Here is a 24,524-nt window from a genome sequence, read left to right as displayed (position 1 = left end):
TTATCCTTTGGGAACCCAGTTTGTTTTAACAGTTTAAATTGCCATCTATCAAACAACCATGAAAATAAACACTGGCCCTAAGATAAGTTACTGCTCCCCTCCCCAAACACACACACACACACACACACACACACACACACACACACACACACACACACACGAGTCAGGGAAAGGGCCTTTAAAGAAACTCTATTATTCCCCTACTCTGTTTTTATTTCTTTTCATTGAAACATACCTCAGAAAGGAGACAACAAATGTTTCAGTTGTGCGAAAGTGCTTGCGATGTGTTAACCGGAACTAGTTTAAAAATGTGGGACCACCATGTGCTGCAGCAGTTCTCCAGAACGTATTCGCCGGGTGCAGTGGATGTGCCACAATGACGGAAGAGTTTGTTGATGTGGGAGGGGTGGGGTGGGGGGGTATATGGGGACCTCATATTTTTTTAATGTAACATTTAAAAGAAAATGAAGAAAAAAAATAAAATTTAAAAAATTTTTTAAAAATGAAAAAAAAAAAAAAGTGGGACCAAATAAAAGAGAGAAGGGCTAAAGCAAATCCCTGCATGAAAAACAGCTTGCTCAGCTATTCTCATAAAGTTAACTGTTCTAAGTTTACTGTTCCAGGATGCATACTATAGTAAGCTTTGTTTATTGTAAGCTAATTAAGGACCAGGGGAAATAAAGGTTCTGAGAAGCAAGTTGACTTGACCAAGATAAAAGAAATGAAATTGAACAAAATATATCAGAATTAAAATCCAGGACCAGATTCCGGGGAAAAACTCAGAGGTCCCTGAGTTGTAATACCATCACTTCTAATAGCAGTCATGTTAACAAGCATAATAAAGAATGAACAAAGTCTTCTTGCTCTAGCTTCTGGGTAGAAAGAAGGGGCCTTAATGAAAGACGGTGTTTCATCTTGTGGCAGGATTCAGCATAACAGCAGGTCTTTCCTTTCAGATAATGCCCCTTTGTTAGACTGCAAAAGCAGTTTATTTTTGCAGTTTGCATTTCTTTTCACCACTTAAGAAAAATTGTCCTTAAAGTTAAAAATAAAACTTTGTAAAATCATTAACCCTGATCTTTTACTTAGAATTTCTGATTTAGTCCTTTTGTTTTAAAAGAAGACCAAATTCTTCTTTTACTTGAAGCTTTTTTTTTTCCTGTTCCCTTTTAAAACAGAGTCATGGGCATATCCGATTAAATGACCACCATTGCCAAAATTCACTCACTCATTCAACAAACAACTCACTCACTCACTCAATCTATCAAAATGGATGGATCACCTACTACTGAAAGTTGCCCCAGCACGAAAGCTCAGTAGGGCGCGTTAGGAAGATCCCCCTGGTGTCACTCGAGAAGGAGGTTTAAAGATGAGGGTACAGACATAAAGGGATGCAGGATCATTATGCTAACAAACATAATGAAGAATAAACAAAGAATGATAGCCAGGTGAGAGCTGATGAGGGCCTGACCTGTAACAAAGGCAGGAGGGATGGGGACAAAGATGCAAGGGTTGTTGCGCGTCTGTGATACTCCACGGTAGCCAGGTCCTCACCCATTGTCACTGAATCCCCTGCGCCCCACCCCTCTCGGATTTCAAGATGTGTCCACCAAAGCTACTGCCCTGGCTCCGTCCAACTGCTGGCAACTCTTAGAACTTACTGAAGGCTTCCCTTTCTTTCTTTCAGGCTCTATTTATTTCTTACATAAGACTCTAACTCCAAACAGTTCTCCCCTAGAAAATCTTACTCATTTAGTCCTGCCCAAATTTGGACTCATATCCGTGACAAAGGAATCTGCTAAGTATAGAAAAAGAACTTCAGCACTCACCTAAATATAAATCACACATGAGTAGAATCTGAATTAGCAAGAGTTGATAGCTTTACTGGGCTTTCTCCTCTGAAGGGAACAAAAATGTCATGTAACATGCGCAGGAGGGAAAGGAGGGGAGGAAGGGAAAAAACTTTCTTATGAGCCTCCTTCATAAGAGGGGCTGTGGGAAGATCAAGGTCCTTCCAGGAATGATACTCTTTTGAGACCAGTAAATGATACCAATTTCTTCCACTCTGACCAACGAACTCCAAAACAGATCAAGAATAATAAAATATCAAGAATTATTTGGAAACTCTACTGTAAACTTGGTCACTGCAGGTGAATTTAAAGCATTGAAGAGTTTACCATGAGGGATTCCGAACAATAGGATGGGGGTTTCCAAGAAAGAACAATCACCTCCTCGGTGCCTAGAGAATTCCCAGCCTCAGGTGAACCGCAGTTAAGGCCGGTACACATTCCCTAGAACCTGTGCCAGGTGTTCTTAGAAAACGATTTTTGGGCTGTTTATTTTGCCCTGTTGTGTTTTCTTGCCTCTAGAATATAATCTCTAAAAGGCAAGAACTCTCTGCTTTATCATTATATTCCCAGAGCCTAGAACAGTACCTACCAAAAAGGAAATATTAGTTGAATGAATGAAGGAATGAAGGAATGAATGAAGAATGTCCTATAACAGGATACCATGTAGCTCCTCAAAAGAGAAGCAAAAGGAAGAAGCCTCCTTAGACCTAAGCAGAATTATACTGTAGCTTAAAGGAAAAGGGCTAGGAGAAAGGGGAAATTTTTCAATTTTTAAAAAATGGAATTTTTCTCAGGCTACTAATGTTGATGGTGTTATATATGTGACCGTCAAATAAAAATATATGGGCAAATTCACTCTGATGAGGCACTATCAAGAGTGCAGTAAAGGTCTACAGCATATTTTCTTGGAGTACAGTTCATCAAATTTTCAACCCTTACAAATAAATCATGGCTAACCCAGCCACTAAAAATCTGTTTCCTTTCCTTTCCATGTGGTTTTTTCATAAATGCAGTAACTTCCTGGGTGTTCCTGTCACCTAATAAGTATCAGTTAGTAAATACCTTAAAACTTGTATTATTGGTTAGTATGAAAGGAGAATATAAATTCTTAAATTATTTTCACACTGTAAGTTTACAGAAACAAGCTTTAAGATACACTCCCCTTGACAGGCAAGCAAGGAAATCAGTTCCAGAGATAGGAGGGAAGGGTGACAGTTTTATCCCCTTTATTCTGAAATTCCATAAATCAAAGCAAATGGAAAGACAAAGGTCCTATTTACAAACCAAATGGAAAAAGCAAGTCATGCAGAGCTAAGAATCTCAAATGCATTTTACCGGTAAGTGACAATGATCCTTAACTATGAGTAATAATGATCAACAGTTTTATGCTCAATAATACATAAATCTCTCCAGAAACACAGTGATGCAAGGCTCAGATCACTCACAATGCAAAAGGGGAAAAAAGCATTTTTAAAAATGCAGGATAACCTGATGTATTTTTACTAAATAATAGAAAATATATTCAGTATGATAAAAATAACAGAAAATGAGCATGAGTAATGAGAATTTACTAAATGAGTAATCTACATACATTATGTTTTGGGACCCATTCTTCACCCTAATAAAAGTTACACTGTGGGAAAGCCTACAGTATGTAGTCAAGGATAATGGCTATTACCTGTACCTGGACATAACTCTCTAAAAGCATGGATATTTAAGATACACGCAGCCAAAAAAAAAAAAAAAAAAAGGCAGGAAAAGGCCTGCCACCCATTACACAAGCTTTTAACGTGTGCACCTGAATACAGAATGCTCATTAATTAGACACTCTTGCCCTGAGAGATTAATGGTTACAGCTGTTCTTACCTTGAATAAAGTTTCACATACTAATGATTCTGAATCCAGGTTTTCTCATTCAGTGCTAAACCCTGGGGAAGTGCTACTAGTTTACCATTCCACTGCATTTCAGAGGAAGCTCTGCATGCTAAGAAGCCTCAGGGCACACAGCAGACAGAGGTAAAGTGAGTGAGATAAGATTCAGGGCATTAATTTCAAACGGAAGTCTCTGCAACTGTGCAGGCAGCTTGACTTGCCATGGAGAAGAAATACTACACTGCATGAGCTGACTCTGAGCTTATCATTCAAATTATTTTTTTCTTAAAGCTGTTTTCCTTTGTTCCAACAATAGGTTTCTCCACTTTTGTGTGTCCCTCATCCATCTCTCATAATTTTTCTTTTTTTCTTTCAGCCACACGCTGTGCTTCTCTTTTTGGCTTTAACTTTTCTGATTAGAGTTTCTCCTGTGATTTTATCCACCCTGTCCACTTTCCACTGCTTCCTATGAATCTACATTTTTAAAAATTCAATTTTAACCTTTCCCTTTCTTCACCGACTTCATGGTTTTATTTTTACTTTTTTAAAAGCAAAACAATTTAAACTCTAACTCCAGTCTTGTTCACGGTAGACTCTCTTTGGCTAAAGTTAACACGACTTTGGTAGTATTAATATAAATTTTTTCTTATATTTTATGAAATATCTCAGTATTTAAGAAACTGAAATAATTGTTAGAAAATATTTTCTAATTCTTTTTAAAAAATTATGAACACCAAGCAGCTTGAGGGGCTCCTAGTGATAATCAGCTACAGCTGTAGATTTCCATAAACTGCTGTCTGTCAAGACAGATGTTAGATGCAGTGGGAAGCAACCAACCTCACAGCCTCCAGTTTTTCAGTAAGCCTTTGCTGATCCACATTTGCATTAAATAGTTTTCTTGCTCAATATGAGACCAGCAGACTTGCTAAGAATTCAGATTGCAAACGGACATGAAATAATAATTACCAGTACATCTGAAAATGCAGGATTTATAGAACGTTAAACTCCGTTTCCTGGTAAGAGAGAAAAAAATTTCGAGTTGCTATAAAACTGATACTTTCATTGTCAGGCAAAAACATACCTTCCTGTGCAAAATGAGGAATTAAAATACCTATTATAAACTTCCAGTAGAGACTACCTCATCCTCAACTACCTTGTTCACAGAACCTTTTGGCAGATACCTGTGTCCTCTTCTAGGATATTCAGACACCGTTTCCGAGATGCAGGTGTAAAAGAGTTTGAGCACTTTAAGAGAAACTCCTCCCCTAATCCCACCCAGCACCACAATATTATGTCTCTCTCAAACTACAGGGGTAGCCTTTTTCCCCTCTTTTCTTTCTATAAAATACATCACAAAACCAGGGAGCAAAACAGAGTGACAGAATTCTGTGTCCCCAGGAAAGATGGTTGAATAAAAAAGCAATGAAAAGAAATAAGATCACAGGTAAGAAAAGCATTCTGCTTTCTATTTAAAAATAAAACTCTGGGGAAAGCCAATGCCAAGGTGCTAAAATGAACATTCCAGGTGAAAGCCAGGTAAAGTGCTGGGCAAAGGCATTCAGAGGGAAGTGGCATCTTTCTGATGATTGAGGAATTAAAAGAATGGTTGGCAGGGGCATCCCGGAAGAGATGCAGAATGTTCTGTATGCTAGGATTCAGCAAAACCTGGTCTAGCCCCAGGGGTCTGCACCGGGACAGTCAAAAAACAAGACTAGGAAGCAAAAACAGTCAATAAAACAGACGGATCATTTCACAGCAGCATTTCACAAGAGATAGCTATATGAAAATATATTTGCCTGCATAGACCTACAAACAGAGGTTACTCACAGAGATTACTGTAGCTCCAGCAGTTACCCATTGATCATAGAAAATGCCCAGTTCATCAGTTTAACGCTTGAGAAAATTTAGCTAGAAAAGAAGCAAGCTCATTCAAAATCTGCTGTTCTAGTCAACTGGAAGCAAATTAGTTTCAAATTTCCTGGCAGCCCCTGTGGCCCTGTACTGCACGCGGTGATGTAAATGGAAGCACTTTGAGCAAGAGGAACCCGAGCTGCCGCTTCAGTCCCTCCCTCACAAAGGCTAAGCAGCTCCTTCTCTCGCGCTCTCCCTCTTCCTGCCTCTGTCGCTCTCTACCTTCGTAGCTTACCGAAAACAGCCACCGTAGGGCTTTTTTCTAGATTTGTGAAAACTACTTCCAAGGAGATAATTGAGAGGACGGGAGTTAGCTTTAATGTAACCATTTCCCTAATGCAGGGGCAGGCGAGCCGGGCAAGGGCTCTGCGAGCGAGGATCGTACCATGCTCAGTGACATCAGAGGTAGGGATGTCATGTTAGTATTATGCAGCATTTTCTCTGAGGCCGGAATGACACACGCGAAAGGAGATGGATGGGTTGTGTTTTTTTTTTTTTAAAAGGGGGGTTTAATTACTGTATTATTTAAATGGGAAAGGCAAATGCAAATATAACATTGAGATGCTGCTCTAGAATGACAGAACTCCTGCCCTGCGTGTCCTTATCTCACTGCTAAATGACGCTGCCATCTAAAGTCGTTTTACTGATGATCACATTACTGGGCGTGTGATTAAATTAATATTTAATGGGTAATTGATATTACTTGGAAATGTGACATGTAAAGATTTAAGGACGTTAGCATCCATTTTAAAATACTATGGCATAAACTTTGACATCACTATTGCCTTGGATCTACGCAATCCCTTTTAACACCATCTCAATAAAAATACTAAGTACAAAAACTACTAGTTTTACAGATGAGACACCTGAGATGAAAAGTAGCGCAAGAGGAGTGGCATAATGTAGTACTGATTCTGAGATCTGGCGATACAGGTTAATGCATATTGTGAGTAACTCATCCTCCATAAACATAAGAGTCCAACCAGTCTGAAAAAGCAGAGGCCAACAATGCAAAGTAATTCATAGTTGCTTTTATTCATTTCATAGGAATGTGCTGAGTGCCTAACAGGTGACAGGAAATGTGTTAGATTAAACTGGGGACATACCCCCTCTAAATTAGAGGCAGAGTGGGCATCTCCATCCCCAAGTCCTAAGGATTGGGGAATGAACAATGGACTAAAGTAGACTTAACTATTATTCTATTATAGACTTATTGTTATTCTAGCAATAGAAGAACTTGTATCATTGATATAAAGGCAGTGGCCACCAGAGGCTCTGAGGGGAGGGAGAGCAGAGGTGTAATATGGGGGCATTTTCAGGACATTGGAATTGTCCTGCATGACATTGCAATGACCGATACAGGCCATTATATATTTTGTCATAACTTACGAAATTGTGCGGGACAGAGTATGGACTATAATGTAAATTATATTCCACGGTGTGTGGCAATGCTTCAATATGTGTTCATCAAGTGTAACAAATGTACCACGTTAATGAAGGATGTTGTCAATGTGGGAAAGTGTGGGAGGGGGAGGAAATGGGGCATATGGGAATCCCCTATATTTTTTATGCAACATGTATGTAATCTAAAGCTTCTTTAAAATAAATAAATAATAAAATTTCAAAAAAGACAGAGGAAAAATAATGGGGGGGGGGATGCATTTCTGATAAATGATAACATAGCCAGAATAGAAAATTAGTGCATAGTGCTTACTCTGTGCCAGGCACTGAACTAAGCAGCTTCGTGTATTTCTCCCAATAGCTCTGTGGGACAGGTACTATTATTAACCCATTTTACAGACAAGGCCCCTGAAAGAGAAGAAGTTTCATGACTTGCCTGAAACCACATGGCTAAGAACTATCCCAACCAGGATTCAAACACAAGCATTTTGCCTCCAAATTCTATCCCCCTTCCCCATCCACTAAGTTATATGGCCTCCTAAGGGGATCTGTACCAAGAAAAAGAAAAAGAATTCTATGGGAAAATTATAAGGTTCAGAATTTTAGAGTCACAGAAAGTGAGGGAAAAAAAAAAAAAACAGCTAAAAGACTGGCCCAAATATAAGAGAATAAAGTAAAGGTTGGTGAGTACAGCTAGAAAAAATCTACTGGAAGAACGGAAATTAGACCCAGGAGCTGTATTTTGAGTGCTGACTGCTTATGAGACATTAGGTCAATGGCTCAAAGTCTTTCAGGTTTAGTTTCCATATCTCTGAGCTTCAGCATTTTTAAATAGTAGAACAGTGTAAAAATGTGGTTACAGAACAAGATCTAGATTTGGAATCCAGGCTCCATCAATTTCCAATTACATCGCCTTTAGCAAGTTGTTTTTTTTTTTAAGATTTTATTTATTTTTTATTTACTTCTCTCCCCTTCCTCCCAACCCCCCAGTTGTCTGCTCTCCGTGTCCATTCACTGTGTGTTCTTCTGTGACTGCTTCTATCCTTATCAGCGGCACCGGGAATCTGTGTTTCTTTTTGTAGCATCATCTTGCTGTGTCAGCTCTCCGTGTGTGCAGGGCCATTCCTGGGCAGGCGGCACTTTCTTTCCCGCTGGGCGGCTCTCCTTACGGGGCGCACTCCTTGTGTGGGGGGCTCCCCTATGCAGGGGACACTCCTGCGTAGCACCACACTCCTTGCGCACATCAGCACTGCACGTGGGCCAGCTCCACACAGGTCAGGAGGCCCGGGGTTTGAACCATGGACCTCCCATGTGGTAGACGGACACCCTATCCATTGAGCCAAGTCTCTGTCCCATGAGCAAGTTTTTTAACTGCTCTGGGCCTCCATTTCCTCATCTCAATAAATGGAGATAACAATAGGGTTTTTCTGAGGACTGAATAAGTTAGACTATAAATATATAAAGCACTCCAAATTGAAACCAATATATAATAAATGCTCAAGGTTAATTCTTATTGTCACTATAACCACCATAACTTTTAGTACTATCACATTTTTAACTAAAACTGTCAACTTTCTACTTTTTCAAGAACCTCTTTCCAAAAAGAGCTGCTATTGTCTCAGGGTTGGAAAAACATAAAGCACAACCTTTGTTGGCTTCACACAAATATTAACCAACACATGAATTGCCATTTCCCAATGACACATAAGCTCAAGTTGTTGGGTATACTTTCTAAGAAAGCTCCTGACAAGGGGAAGATACAAGGGCATGCACCCTTTTGCCTGCTCTGACTTCTTCCATGCTTCTGCCTGGGATACAGAAAGGTGGCTGGAGCTGAAGCAGCCATGTTGAACCATATCATCAGCTCAGGAGGCAAAAAAGAAAGAGCCTCCATACCTACCACATACCTTCTGTCCCCTGTCTTCTTTTACATTAGAAATAAACCTCTAGTTCAAGTTATTTAATTCAGGTTTTCTATTACATACAGGTCTACACAGTCCTAACTGATACACAGTAAAAGTTACAATTTCCCAATGGTTTCCAAGGCTAACTTGAAGCCTGAGCTACTTTTTGTAACATTTTTCTACCATTACATCCTCTCAACCTGCATCCTCTCCAATGCCACCTAAAAGACAATGGGTGTTTCCTAAGGGAAATAAGAAACAGCAAACTACACTGCTTCTCACTACTTAGCTAGATTGTCCTATTAAAAACAGAACAGCAAAGGGTCGAATGGGTCAGCCCATGTGATGACACATGAGATGTCTCCCTTCATCTCATTCTCTTCCCACCCCTAAATGGATCATAGGTCCAATCTGCATGCGGATAAGCTAATGAGGATGTTCAACCTAGTGACTTCAATTATAAAGCTATTTAACTAACACGGTCCCCCTTTGCACCTGCTAGTGACCACGAGGAAATGAAATGTGTCTCGACTGTCACACCAATGTCTCAATTCCAAATGGCTAGCACTTCACATAGGTTTACTTAACACTTTCTCTGACACCCTAAAACTCGCCATTTCAAAAGTAAAACCTCAAAAAATAAATTTGTTCATATTCTCTAGTCCCTCACAGCACCATCTCTGAAAACAGCACTGAAAAAGCATCTGAGTCTAGAACTCTGTTAGGAGTGCCATCTTGAAATCCTCAATTGTTTTTATTTTTTTCTGAAGTGTAAGCTGATAAAGCTGCCATCATCCTTGAAGAACAGATATCAACCAGAATATATTCAGAGGAGAAAATCACTAGAATATTCACAAACCAATATTCTATTTATTCCTCTTCTGTGAAAGATAATTTTTTCTAGAAACATATTTGACAGGTGAGCCAAGCAAAAAAGGCAGGTTTTATTTATAAAATTTACTTTTTCATTAAAATTTAAAGAACTATTTTATAAATGAAAGTAGATCTACCAACTGCAACCAATGTTTATTAATGAAGAATATGAAATTGCATTCTAAAATATTTTGAATGTTAAAGGTTTAAGATAAATGGATAATTATTCGTTAGGAACAAAATTTCACATCAGTAACAGATTTTCAGACTTTAACATCAGCAGCACTTCGTCATTTAGTTTGGAAATAGACTATAGATAGTAAGTTATTTGATATAATGTGTTATTGTTTAAAAGTTCAAATGAAGTAATACAAATGGGTAAGCAAGACAGTTGTTACTATCCAATTTAGTACAAATCTCAGAATTACAAGTTTTTCACATATAAAGACCATGATTTTATAATGCAATTTTAAAATTACTATACTACCTGAAATATTTTACTGTTACCTTTTGAATACTAACAATCCATGTATAAGACAAGATTATTAGAACTCGTAACAATAATTCCTTCATTTGAAATAACTAACTTTGAGAAAATTCGAATAAATAAGAAGTCAGTTCTCCTATATCACAATTGATTTATTTTTAAGTCTGACTCATATCTTTAAAGCAAAATCAATATCAACTGTCATTATTTCTTATAGACCTTTGTAGAATTTGGTCTTAAGGATTATAAAAGTTTAGGCTTGATATTCTATTTATAAGGTGCATCTGAATGTTTAATCTTAAGGGAGACACATAAACAGAATTCCGGAAAGATATAACAAGGAAATAACATTCATTTGAGCAGAAAGAAGGAGGTGTGAGATACCAAGAGCTGATAATAATGATAGTCCTCCTGAAGCTTTATACTCTTAATTATTATTGAAGAGGAAAAGAAACAAACTTACATACACTAATGTAAAAACTGACGAGTATACTCCTAGTAAGATGTTAGGAAGCAGACATCATAAAAACTTTGTAAGTTGGAAACATTATGAACAGTGAATATGTAATTAAGTGTCACCTACTGTGTGGTGCAGAATTAACTTTATGGAGAGAGGTCTGGCCTTTGCCCTTGGCTCTGAGCCTCTGGAATGTCCTGCTTTTGTTGCCTGGGGACTCTGGCCACTGGACAGATGTGATTTATGATGGGGACTTTGGGTCACATGGTATTGGGTGACCTGGAGACTGAGTTCAACCATATGGACAATCTAGCAATCCTTCCTACATTATTAAGTCCCAGTAAAAAAATCTGGACATCAAAGCTCAGTTGAGCTTCCACAGTTGGCAAAACTCCATGAGTACTGTCACACCGATACCGAGAGGGTGACACATCCTGACTCCGCAGTCAAGAACAATGGAAGCCTCATGCTTGGACCCTCGCGCATGCAAGACCCTCAGCAATCTGGGCACCAACTCTCCGCCCTATTCCCTTACTGCTATCTTAATGGCACTGTCTGTACGATTCCTTATGAAAGATAACACATACCACATAATTTAAATTTAAAACACTATGAGAAAGGTACGACTTTTACAAATGTGGAAACTGAGGCACAGAGAAGTAGCTTATAGCCAGGACAGCACCTTGCTCTTAACCACTAGCCCATGCTGCCTTTCTACTGGTCAACCCAGTGTCTCTGTGTCTCCCTCATTACTCAGTCACCTGCGGACCTTCACTCACAGTCATTCCATCCTCTCCAACTAAATCTTCCCATTTCTCCTGTCCCAGCTCAAGCATCACTTCTCCCTGAAGCCTTCCATGCCTGACCCAACTCACTGTGATCTCACCTTCCCTTTTACTCTTGAAACATACAGTGCCAGTACTTTTCTTTTGATTCTCATACTTTCATGATTCCATACTGTCTTCCCTACTTATTTTTGATGTCACAGTTTTCTGTATCCTAAATAGCTACCATAGTGTTCTGATGTTAAAAGGTATTCATGAATTTTTTTACCAGTCTGATGATTGTGGGTTTTCTTCTACAAGGCAATCCATAGATATGTGGACCTTAAAACAACTTTCACCATCCCTCATGCTTAGAAAGACTAGAGCAAGTGTTCCCAGTCTATTACATATCATTTTTAAAGGATAAAGAAACCAAAAGTATAAAGCAATCCCTTTGATTTTTACATTATGAAGCATATCTTGCAAAAGCAACTATGGTAATACACATTCAGAAATTGACCTACTAAGACTTTATTTTATAAGAAACATCTTGTAGTAGTATTGTTTTGGGGTAACACTTGTACTTGTAGGACTAGGGAAATACAATCCTTAAACTGATTTTTCTGTTACCTGGGTCTCCGAGAAGTGGTTCTTAAATGTTTGCACCATGGACCTCTTTAAGAAAGATATATAGCTCCTCTCAGTTAAAAAAAAAATATCCAAATACGTTTACACAGATTTTGCATAAAATTTTGGGAGACTCATGGACCTGTAAACTTAAAAAACCCTGACTCAGAGGGTCTCATATTAGGCACTCACAGCTCTCACTTATCTAAGACATTTTCCTTTTAATTCAAGCATCCAAAGAAATTTTGAGGCACCAGAAGGCTCTGCGGTCATTTTTTTCTAAGTTCAGAGAACAAAACTTCAAACAAAAGGTGTCATACATCTTAAATAGTGGAAAAGAGGAAATCTACAGTTAAGAGTAAATGAGGGGTAGAAAAGGGGAGAGAGAATATCAATAGTAACTTAAAGATTTCGTTTTATGGCTTGCTACAAAAGCTCTGATTCCTCATAGAGATAAGACACTACCGGGAGAGGCAGAGGCACAGGTTTTCTATGGAGGACACACACATTCTTTTACTGCCAAGCCTCAAACATCAGAACTGGTAGAGTCATATCCCAAAACAACAATCCAGCTAAGAAAAAGCAGCATGAGCAACTAATTGTAAAATCTCCCTTGAACATTCAAACATTCAAATATTTATTCAAAGATAAAAAATAATAAGTTGGCCGAGTTCTTAAAACAAGCGCCAGGAGAGCACCAGACCTTTGAATGGAGCAGCAGGCAAATGACACACACACATTACTAATGATGCAGAGTGGCTGAATTTTGCATTTCCTTTCATTTAATCTTTTTTTAAAATAAAGAAAATTTGTTAAATGTATTGATTCACAGGATTTAATTTTTATATCTTTGTACCTGAAGGTAGAAGCAAAGTATCACAAAAAACAGTCGAAAATCCTCTGTCCTCCCCGCCAAGGACATCTACATCCTGATCCTGGGATCCTGGGAATCTGTTACCTTATATGGAAAAAGAAACTTTGTGGATGGGATCGGTTATGGTTCTTGAGATGGGGAGATTATCCAGTGTTATCCTGGTGAGCCCTCAATGTTCTCATAAGGATCCCTGCGGGAGGGACCAGGAGAGTCAGAGAGAGGAGGAGGCATGACAATAGAAGCAGAAGTCCGAGTTACTGGACGGGGGCCATAAGCCAAGGAGAGTGGGTGACCTCCAGAGGTTGGAGAAAGGAAGGAGCAGATGGCCTCCTAGAGCCTCCAGAAAGAATGCGGCCCAGTGACACCTTGACTCTGGCCCAGTGAGTCTGATTCTCCACTTCCGACCTCCAGAACTGTAAGACAATAAATGTGTGCTGTTTAAGACCCCTGAGTTTCTGGTATTTTGTTACTGCTGCTGTAGGAAATGAATATGTCAGCTATCTAGAGAGGGAACCATTCCTGAATACAAGTTAATTGAGGACTGGAGAAATTCAAAAATATCCAAATTCCAATCAAGATAACCAGGCATAGTTTCAGGCTCAGTGAAAGAAATCTGGAAATGGGTTAGCGCCATTGACATGACTGGTTCAAGGGCACAGGCTGACTCTAAGGCACAGTGGGGTGCTGGAAGAAAGGGGTAGTCAGCCCAACTAAGAGAGATGGAAGAAGGCTACCTGAGGAGGTCCACTCCCAACTGCTATTCCAAGGCCTTCCACGATCAACCCTCGCTCAGCTCTCCACCAAGGTCAATATTTTCCTCGTCTCCACAATGTCCTGTACTTATTCTATCTTCTCCTCCTAGAAGAGACTATTCTGCTCATTCTGTCCACCTATTCAAAGATCATCTATCCTTCAAGGCAGTGCAATGAGCAATCTCTGAGAAGCCTCTGGTCACTCCTCACCTGCTCTGTTTCTCTCCTCTCCTCTACACAACACGACGATCACGTAAACCTGATTCTCAGGCTGCCCCTGATCTCAAATAGATCTGACGGCACGCTGCAGTCTCTATGCAGGGTCTTTAGTATGGAATTTGTCCCCTGCTCATGAGATTTGCACTATTCATTGAGCATTTAATTTACATACCATGTTCTATGTAATGGTTTCCAGTATGAATGTTCTCTTGTTTGTAAGTTCATTAGCTCCTTATAAGCAGTGATTAGCAGTACAGGATACCTAGCAAATGCCCAATAAATATTGGTGAGAATTAAATGTATTGAACAAGAGAAAATTATTTCCTGTCTTTTTTACTATCTAAAGAATCAGAATTATACAAATTTGCAACAATTTCTAAAGAACATGCCACCAGAAAGTCCCTAGTCATTTTTCCTTAAACAGAAAATTCAAATAGGGCTTCCATTTTTTTTTCGTCTATTCACTTTAACCAAGACTAACTCAAGATTTACCATGCCAGTTGCTTCAAAAGTAACTGAAGGGGCTGTATTTCAGATATTTCACAATCCACCATCACTAGGGCAAACACATCAAATTGCTTTTTCCTAGTATGGTGGGTTTTGTATTGAGCTCTCCCCTGCTCTACTGCTAGGGCCCCCTTTTAACGAACAAAAAACAGTTTTGTAAAATAGTTGCCAGTGTTCCTGTCTGTACTTCACAATTTTACCCTGGCCCCATGAACACCACTCTCTTACCACCTGAATTAATTCTGCCTGGATGCTTCAATGTATGGGTAACATGGAAGTAGGAAAAAAAAATACTGGAGGAAAGTGCAGGTAACTTAGCTATGGATGAAAGGATGCTCTCTGTTATTTTTATCTTGCCAAGAAATCTTCTACAATTCTACGATGTTGAAAGCAAACAGAAATTGTGGTTTGTACCTCTGTTTTTATGTGTGTGTGTGTGTATTTTCTTTTTACTTCTATCCTATTTCTGACATTATAATTTCCCTCCATTGGGATTTGGGGACTACAAATTATATTGCTGGAAGTTATACTGCAAGGAAAATGGGACAGGCTGGTGGCTCCAATTATAACAGGTAATGAATTTGGATGTTGCAGAATTCTGGGAGACAGAGAACTGTATCATCAAGTTTGTTTTCCTCCTTTCTGTTCCTGTCACCAGTACCAGAATGCTACAATTGAAGAAGATGTACAATTTTAAATAATCCAACGCTTCAAGTCACACCTTCTTTTCCTTCCAAAGGGAATAAATAAGGAGTTACTTTGCTACGGCAAAAACCATAAAGAAATATTGAACTAGGTGGTACTTGGAAATCATATAGTCCAGAACTTTTAAATTTCTGAGTAGAGAAATTATGACTTCAAATGGTATCTGACACAGAAATCCAATAAGTTAAACAGATAAAAGAAGGGATGATTTTGGTTAGTTGAAGGCATTCCCCAACCTCAGCAAGACAAAAAGACCTCAGTTTAAAGAATTTTTTTTAAAAAGCCCAAAAACTTCAGTTTATTCAATATTATACTAAAAGTTAATAACACAGAAATTAAAACCCACATTCCTATGAGGTTAGTTGGTTGACAATTATGATAGAGTGGTACCTCACTCTGATTCTTTGTAAGGTTCTGAAGTTATACTGGAGTTGTCGCGCCAGTGTCATTTCTCACTTGTATATAACCTGAGGTCAAGTTAACCTAACGTAGGTGAGTCTCAGTGTCCTCAATTATGAAATGGAGAGGAAAAACTCCTGATATCAGAGGATTTTTCTTTGGTTTAAAAAATAACTGATATAAAAAGGGCCTACCACAGTATGTATTGCATAATAAGGGTGCAAAAATATTCACTTCTGCTTGTATTTTCTGATAAAATAGAAGATGGAGGCTTTATCTCTTCTTTCTAAATAGCATTTTTTTTGCAATTCACATTAGGTTTTTAGTGTGTGTGCATGAGCATATATGTGTATAATATATATCATGCACTAGTCAACAATATCATAGCAGAGCAGAGAACTCAAGGTTTGAATAAAAGATTAAGAAAAATATCATATTCATCTAGTCAGGGTACACCATAATTTAATACAGAACAAAACAAATGCAACAAATGAAAACCTATAGGTTAAGAAACATCCACTGTAGAAATACCTTCCATACTGGTCCTTCAATTATTACATTACCAATAATACTGGTTTCTTTAAAAGGTTTTACAAAATTTATAAATAAGAAAAAGCAACACTCCAAACTGGGTTTCATACATTATTTTAATTATTCTCAGGGTCAACCAAAGTGCCCATCTGAGAGTATAGTTGTTTAACATTTCTCTTTCAAGAACGTGTTTATGCCATGAAAATTCCATATCTTTATTTCATAATATCCTCAGAATGAAATTACAATACAACCAAGGGCATATTTGTACACCACTGGCATTTTGATAAATCTCCAGGTTAGATTAAGCAGAAAGAACAAAAGCATATTAACTGACCTCCAAAACAAAATTGAAAGATATCTGCTGGCAGGAAAGGCAACTCCCACTTGACAATGTGAGAACTGCTACTAAAAAATGTTGACTATGTCCAGCAGGGGGAAATGTTGCTTAACAATTAGCAGAACTCTGCACTAAAAGAATGAATCTTTCCACTTAATATTTCTTTCTAAGTTTTCAGGAAAAACAAAACAAAACAAAAGAACAACTCTCTCTCTCTGACATTAGATCCCCACTACTGGGTTAAAATGACATCATAGAAGATGGTCCACTTTCCAAAATCATTTTGTGCCTGTGACATCATCATGCCTACAGGTACAGGGCTTCACCCTAAAAGGAACTCCGACAACGCACGATGCCCGGTTCCACAACCTGCCTGGCAGGGGCCACTCCAGTCCTGCCCAGAGCCCTCTTTTCACCGACAGCCTCAGACTCAATCGCAAAGAAAGTGGCAAGAAGTGGTGGGTGGGACCCTAATGCTTCATTCCAAATTTCAAGCCATTTTATACTTAGGGAATGCTAGTCCTTGTCTTAAATATCTACCCCACTATCCCCACAAAAGTATTCACACTTCGCAGTAAACATATTGTAGGATTGCAGCTTGATGAATAGAGTTACTATCCCATCGCAGGAGTAAAAGCTCCAAACTGGCTGCCAAATCACCTACCTTAAATTATTTTTAATATGAGAAGTGGATTTGGCTCAACTGATATAGGGCATCGGCCTACTACATGGGAGGTCCAGGGTTCAAACGCAGGGCCTCCTGACCCATGTACAGCTGGTCCATGCACAGTGCTGAAGCGTGCAAGGAGTGCCCTGCCATGCAGGGATGTCCCCGTGTAGGGGAGCCCCACATGCAAGGAGTGCGCCCATAAGGAGAGCCGCCCCGCGTGAAAGAAGTGCAGCCTGCCCAGGAGTGGCTCTGCACACACAGAGAGCTGACGCAGCAAGATGATGCAACAAAAAGAGACACAGATTCCCCGTGCCGCTGACAAGAATACAAGTAGACACAGAAGAATATACAGCAAAATGGACACACAGAGCAGATAACTGGGGGGAGGAAAGGGAGAGAAATAAATAAAAAATAAGTCTTTAAAAAAAATTATTTTAACAGTCATATAATTAAAGAAAAACATTTTTTGGTTTAATCTAAACAACTTCCTAGTTATATAAATATGTTCATGTATATATAGGTTCATAGATATACAGACATATATATGTGTATTTATACATATATAGGCATTAAATATATCTATGTAAAATACATACACACATATATAAATATTAGTATTTTTTTATTTTATTGCATTCGATTACCTCCTAATTGCTAGAACACTCAGTCTTTACCTTGCTGGACTCCTCTATGGCAAGTCTCTGCAATTCCTCTCTCATTAAAATTCTCTCTCCCTTGCCTCCTAATAGTATTCTGTTCTGACTTTCCTCTGCCTCTCCCACTGATCCTTTTAAATTTCTTTTAAACACTCCTCTCTCCGCCTGCACTTGAAATTTCTTCAGAGTGCCATCTTCAGTCTTCTTTTCACTTTGCACGTGCTTCCTGAGCAATCATATCCACTTCCAAAATCTCTTCTCCCGGGCCCAGACTTGTGCACCCCCCTGCCCCCTGGCTACCTCCATCTGGATGAGCCCCAGGCATCTCAAACTCAACAGGTCCCAACATGTCATCATTCTTGCCCGGGCCCTGGCCCCAGCCCCAGCCCCAAAACTTGCTCTTTCACTGGAACCTGCATGCCCCAAAACTTGCTCTTCCACTGGAACCTGCACGTTGCTGAAAGCAGTGCCTCCCCCTTCCTTACCTCCCACATCCAACCAGCCGCCAGTGCCAGCACCTTCATCCATCCGCAGGGGTCTCTTCCCCGATTCCACTTGCTCGGTTCAGGTCCTCGACGTGTTCTCCTTGCCTTCCTGCACTACTCTCTGGCAGAGGGGTAGGTGTTTTATCCCATTACCCATTTTCTTCTCTTCCCTTAGTAAAAGAGCCCCCAGTTTTTATCTGGGCACCCAGGGAACCCAGAAATCAGGCTACACTGCCAGCATTTCCCTTGCGGCTTATGTAGGCATAGAACCATGTTAAGGATAGCACGCCGTTACGAGAAGTGTCTGGTGGCAATTTCTACAAAATCTCCTTAACAGATAGCTAGTCCACGCTCTGTTCCTTTCTAGTTGCCCTCTTCCTCCTTCCTGCTGTTGGGAACGTGGCTAGAGCTCCAGTAACCAATTCAGAAGATGAGAAATGTTCAAGAGACCGCAGGCCCAAAGGAGTCACGATCCCACACTGTGAAGCTCCAGACAAGACTTGAATCATCTTTCTGTAGTTCTTTTATGTACGGGAAAAGTACATTTTTATTTTGTTCAAGCAAGCGGTGTGTGTGTGTGTGTGTGTGTCCCACCTAAACCTGAACTTAAGTATACACAGCTTCCTAACAATAAACTCTTCCTCCAATCTCACCTTTTCATAACTACAATCCAATCTCTACACTGAACTGAGTTTATAAATCCCAAAAGTGGAGAATCAACCCATTATTTTAAACTATTCATAAAATAAAACTCCTTCGCATGGAATTTCTGAGCTGGTGCTTGCCTACCCGCAGCCTTCTTTCTCCGCCTCTGCTAAAACCTGCCTTGTCCTTTGCACGTGCTTCTTCCACTGTCTACAACAACTTCCTCGCCAGCACCCCATTTCAGTTCATCCTCATCAATTCTGCTCAGGTAATCACCTCTTCCAGGAAGAGGGCCCTAACTTCGATATGCTTCCAAACGCACCTCCTCTGACCTGCAGGGCAGCAGCTGTCATACAGACTTAGAAGCAGCAGGCTTCAGCAGTCAGAGTCACCCTCAGATCGTGGGCTTTATCTCTGTTTTCCTAGGCTAGCCACTGTGGGTTGGAAAAGTAAACACCCTCGGAGGACCTCTGAAAGAAGCTGTTGATATCTGATATCTGACCTAAATGAAAACCCAAGCTTCTTGATTCCTTGCCCAGTGCTGTTTCCAAGACATGACCATTTCCCCAACTGCGTTCCAAAAGCAGCCGTTTAGGGAGTATTAATAACGTTAATAACGTGTGGGTTTACAGCCACCCCAGACAGCTTTCAAACTCCCCCTAGCCGCCAAGTCTCCCTGGGCCACCCCTTGGGCTCCACCTGCCTGGAAGGCACTCTAGCCCGGGGCAGCTCCAGCCAAAACACGGCCAAGTCTCCCAACACTTTTAATAATTCTCTAAAATTTGGCCACAGATTGCTCAAAAGTCACCAGTTTCTACAATCTCCCTTATTCTCTTTTCTACAAACTGAGGTTTTTCCCTCTCAAATGTTTTAGCACTTGTCCCTGTCTTTAGGGTTTTCATTGAATACCTAGCGTATCTATACTTGATCTGAAAATGTTCTCAGGTTCATAGACATCATGCCTTGGAGTTTAAACCCATGTAAAAGGAGCCAAGTAATCACTTCTTGGCCTTCAGCCTTTTCTCAGCAGTTTGTTCTACCTTTTCCAATAAGGCGATTGTTCTCCTTGATAGAGAAAGCCCCAGAAGGAACTGAATGTCTCTGTTTTACCTCAGGAATCTCTTAGCGTTGCCTCACGTACCCTTAGAGAGGAAAGTGACCCTTTCCTGCTCTCTTTCTTTTTCAGACAACAAATATTTAGGACCTAACCCTTTAGAGCAGATTGCTCAAGTGTCGTCCAAGAACTACCTGGAAAGGAGTCATCTGGGGAGCTCATTAAAGTAGATTTCTGGGTCACATATCAGGATTGGAATCACTGGAACGAGGTTCAAGAACCTGAATTTTTAACAAGCATCCGAAGTGTCAAGAGATCTTCCACTTGCAAAGTAGGGCGAGACCCAGGTAACCGAGTCCCCAGAAACAGCCCCCCACAGCCTGGAGCAGCTTCCTTCCCCACCCCACTGTGCAAGGCGGTCCATGTCATTTTCTAAGTTGGCTGTGAAGTGAAAAAGACTAGTGAGGTTCCTAGAATTTCCTAGGGAACAACTAATATTTCTAAGGCAGAGTCACAAGGATCATTTTCAAAACTTCCACAAGCAAATCTGATGTGCACTCCTGGTTAAGAGCCATTGCTTTAAAACAGCAGTTTTCAACTTTCTGAGAGCTAAACACCTTTTTAATAACAAACAGTTTGCAATGCCTCATTTATTCTCCTGAAATGAAATTCATAAATAACATAACCTACCTATATATAAAATTCAGAGAAATCAGTATAATGCCTTAAGTGTAATGCAAAGGGAAAATAAAACTAAGATGATTGTATTAGTCAGACAAAGGGGCATTGATGCAAAATACCAGAAATTGGTTGGTTTTTATAAAGGGTATTTATTTGGGGTCGGAGCTTATACATACCAGGCCATAAGGTATAAGTTAGTTCCCTCACCTAAGTCTATTTGGAGCAAAATGGCTGCCAATGTCTGTGAGGGTTCAGGTTTCCTGGGTTCCTCCCTTCCAGGGTCTTGCTTCTCTCTGGGTTCAGGGTTCCTCTCTTCCCAGGGCTTGCCTCTTAGTGGGCTCAGGTTTCCTCTCTTCCCGGGACTTGCTTCTCTTTTCTCTTTCTCTCTTCCCGGGACTTGCTTATTTTCCAGGGCTCCAGCTTACGGCTTCAGCATCAAACTCCAACATCAAAACTCCAAAACCAAAACCCTCAGCTCTGTCCTTTGCCATGCCTTTTATCTGGGAGTCCCCACCCACCAAGGGGTGGGGACTCAACATCCTAATGACGTGGCCCGATCAAAGTCCTAATCATAACTTAATCACGCTCAAGTACAGACCAGATTACAAACATAACCCACTATCCATTTTTGGAATCCATAACCATATCAAACAGCTACAATGATTTTCAACATGTAAATGCTCAGGTAGCCAGATGATTGCTTTTACCTAAATGAAGAAGCACCCTGAAAGCAAAGGCTTGACACTGCCTTCTGAAACGTGATACTGCGAAACGGTTGAACATTTTTTAGTGAATTTCCAAACAAAACAAAGTATGATCTTCTCTCTTGATTTACATGGTAGATAGAGTCCTAGAACATTCAGTGAAATTAAAAACCTTGCAAAAAAAAAAAACATTTATATAACCAATATTTATTATATTTATATATAATTACAAAGATAATTATAAACAGATGTTTCCCTTGCAGGACTGTCCAGGGGGACATTGAAATGTAATGCTGTGAATGGAACAATTCTCCCTTGTGCAGGACTATCCCAGGTACTCCAAGCTGCACAGCACCCCACGCTCCTGCCCATTAAAGGACAGTAGCCGCAACTAAACAATAAAAAAAACAAACACCCCAATTAAAAAATGGGCAAAAGATTTGAATAGGCATTTGTCCAAAGAAGAAATACAAAAGGCAAAAAAAAATACATTAAAAGATGTTCAACAACACTAGTGATTAGGGAAATGCAAATCAAAGCTACAATGAGATATCCTTTCACACCTATTAGAATGGCTTAAAGACTATGAAGAGGAGAGAGCACTACAAGTGTTGGAGAGGCTGTAGAGGGTAAAGAAAGCTTATTCACTGATGGTGGGAATGTAGAATGGGACAGCCACTGTGGAGGATGATTTGGCAGTTCCTGAGGAAGCTGACTAGAGACTTGCCATGTGACCCGGCAGTATCATTACCAGGTATGTACCCAGAAGAACTGAGAGCGGCGACATGAACAGACATCTGCACAATGATGTTATAGCGCTGTTATTCACGATTGCCAAAAGACGAAAACAACGCAGGTGCCCGTCAACCGAGGAAGGCATAAAAAAATTGTGATCTCTACACATGATGGAATATTATTCAGCTGTAAGAAGAAATTGTGAAGTGAAGTACATGAGAACAAGGATGAACCTGGAGGACATTATGTTGAGTGAAGCAAGTCAGACACAAAAGGACAAATTACTCTATGATTGCGCTATTATGAAGTAAATATACTGTGTAGAATATAGGTCACCAGAAATACAGCGAGGTTAGAGAACGGAAAGCTCAGGTTTAAGCAGAATCGCTTAAAATGTTGTTTGTAAATCTTCGGAAATGAATGGAAATGGTGAAAGCCCATCACAGTGTTTGTAACTAGCAGTGCTAAAATATGGGTATAATGGTCGTTGAAAGGGAAAGTCTACGATCCTGTATATTACTAAAAGGAAATATGAGGGAAGTGGATGTGGTTCAAGCAATTGGGCTCCTGTCGACCATATAGGAGGTTCAGGTTTTGATGCCCAGGGCTTCCTGGTAAAGGCGAGCTGGCCTGTGTGGCGAGCTGGCCCACGTGGAGTGCTGGCCTGTGCAGAGTACTGTCCCACGCAGGAGTGCTGCCCTATGCAGGAGTGCTGGCCCACACAGAGAGCTGGTGCAGCGAGACGATGCAACAAAAAGAGACAGAGAGAAGAGATAATAAGAGACGCAGCAGATCAGGGAGTCAAGGTGGCGCAAGAGAATGACTGCCTCTCTCCCACCCCAGAAGGTCCCACGATTGGTTCCCAGAGCTGCCTAATGAGAATACAAGCAGACACAGGAGAACACACAGTGATAGGACACACAGAGCAGACAATGGGGAGGGGGACAGGACATGGAATAAATAAGTAAATAAATAAAATCTTTTAAAAAAAAAAGGAATACAAAAAATTAACATGGGACTGTAAAGCACAGAGAAACCTTATGTGAAATACGAGTATGGGTAATATTGCATATATAAGACTGTTATTCTTTGAAACATAACAAATGTATATTAATGCTACAAAATATTAATACCAGGCAAAAATACATCCAAAGCAAACTATGGAAAATAATGTATAGTAATATATTCATAATCTTCAGTTAAGGGTAAAGAAAGGAAATATACTAAGTGAAAGAAACTAAACAAAAGGTACTACATATTGTTGACTCTATACAAATATAATTATAAATAAATTAGAGAGACAGAAACAGAATAGCAGCTATGTATGGCAGCGAAAAGGCTAAGAGATTGAGAGCTGATTATTAAGAAGAGATTTTTTTAGGTTGTTAGGTTTTTACTATTATTATAGGAGTAATGGAAATGCTCTAATATTGATTGAAGTGATAAATGCACGACTCTGTGATTATAACCAAACACCACTGATAGTACACTTTGATGGACTGTATGCTCTACAAATATGCGTCAATAAAATTGATTTTTTTAAAAAAGGCCAGTAGCTCACTCCCCACCACAATCCCTATGTCAACCAAAGACAACCACACAAATTCCCAAAACCACAACTTTAAACAACGATCCAATCTCCCCAAGGAAAGAAAATAGAGTCTCCTGTATTACACTACAATATTTTCCCTGGAGCTGCTATCTTACATTTTAGGAACTCCAGAATCTCTAACCTAAGTCCATCTGTACTTCTAACGATGTTCTTTTCATTAGCAAATGTTTACATGAATTCTAGCATAAGAGAAATTGATGGAGGAATTGTATATGAACAGAAGACAACCATCAGATATAAAAGCAATTTTCTTCATATACTGTTGAAACACTAATGCAAACAGACAAATTTTTTTTTTTACAGGCAAATCTTGTCTTCCTATAGATATCACATTTTAATTTCAGGGATGTCCTTACATCTGATTGATCTTCAATTGGCTGTGGTTCCTAAACATTTCAGTTTTGAGTGTCAGTAAAATACATGAAACTATAATTCCTAAGTATTGGAGGATTCCACATTTAATCCTCTTAATATTAATTTGTTAAATATCTCAAATAATCATCTTCTAAAACACAGTGATTCTCAAGCCTCTAAGTGTATTGAAGTCCTCACCTGGTAAGCTGCTTATCAATTTAGATGCCTAGAGTTCCTCACCCAGAAATTCTGATTTCATGGGCATGGAGGTAGGTGGGGCCCAGAGATCTTTATTCTTTTTAAAAGAATTCTTTTTAAAAGTTCCACAGATGGTTTTCCTGCTGGCAGAGGCAGATCCACTTCTGTGGGTCCTTAAACCTATACAATTTCGGGATACCTCTTTCAGAAAATGAGGGGGGGTGGGAACTAGTAAGTCCCAAAGGCCTTGGAAGGGT

The 24,524-nt window shown here is 39.7% G+C and overlaps 1 protein-coding gene across 5 annotated transcripts in view; it reads right to left on the bottom strand.

The window, feature by feature from the left end:
- Window positions 1-24,524, bottom strand: part of PSD3 (pleckstrin and Sec7 domain containing 3) — a 483,258-nt gene that overhangs the window by 301,979 nt on the left and 156,755 nt on the right. Inside the window, exon 1 of one of the 5 annotated variants that reach the window (XM_058290065.2) lies at window positions 5,869-6,344. The exons of 3 other annotated variants lie outside the window; for them this stretch is intronic. In XM_058290065.2, the coding sequence (XP_058146048.1) occupies window positions 5,869-5,962 (94 nt within the window). In that variant the 5' untranslated portion in view covers window positions 5,963-6,344. Of the gene's footprint in view, window positions 1-5,549; window positions 6,345-24,524 lie in introns of those variants that run through there. One more of the 5 variants, XM_058290066.2, reaches the window with a different exon arrangement.

Source organism: Dasypus novemcinctus, chromosome 29 (genome assembly GCF_030445035.2).
Source record: "Dasypus novemcinctus isolate mDasNov1 chromosome 29, mDasNov1.1.hap2, whole genome shotgun sequence".
In the NCBI taxonomy this organism is placed as follows: domain Eukaryota; kingdom Metazoa; phylum Chordata; class Mammalia; order Cingulata; family Dasypodidae; genus Dasypus; species Dasypus novemcinctus.
Note: the sequence above shows the minus strand (reverse complement) of the source record. Positions and strands in the feature narration are given on the sequence as shown.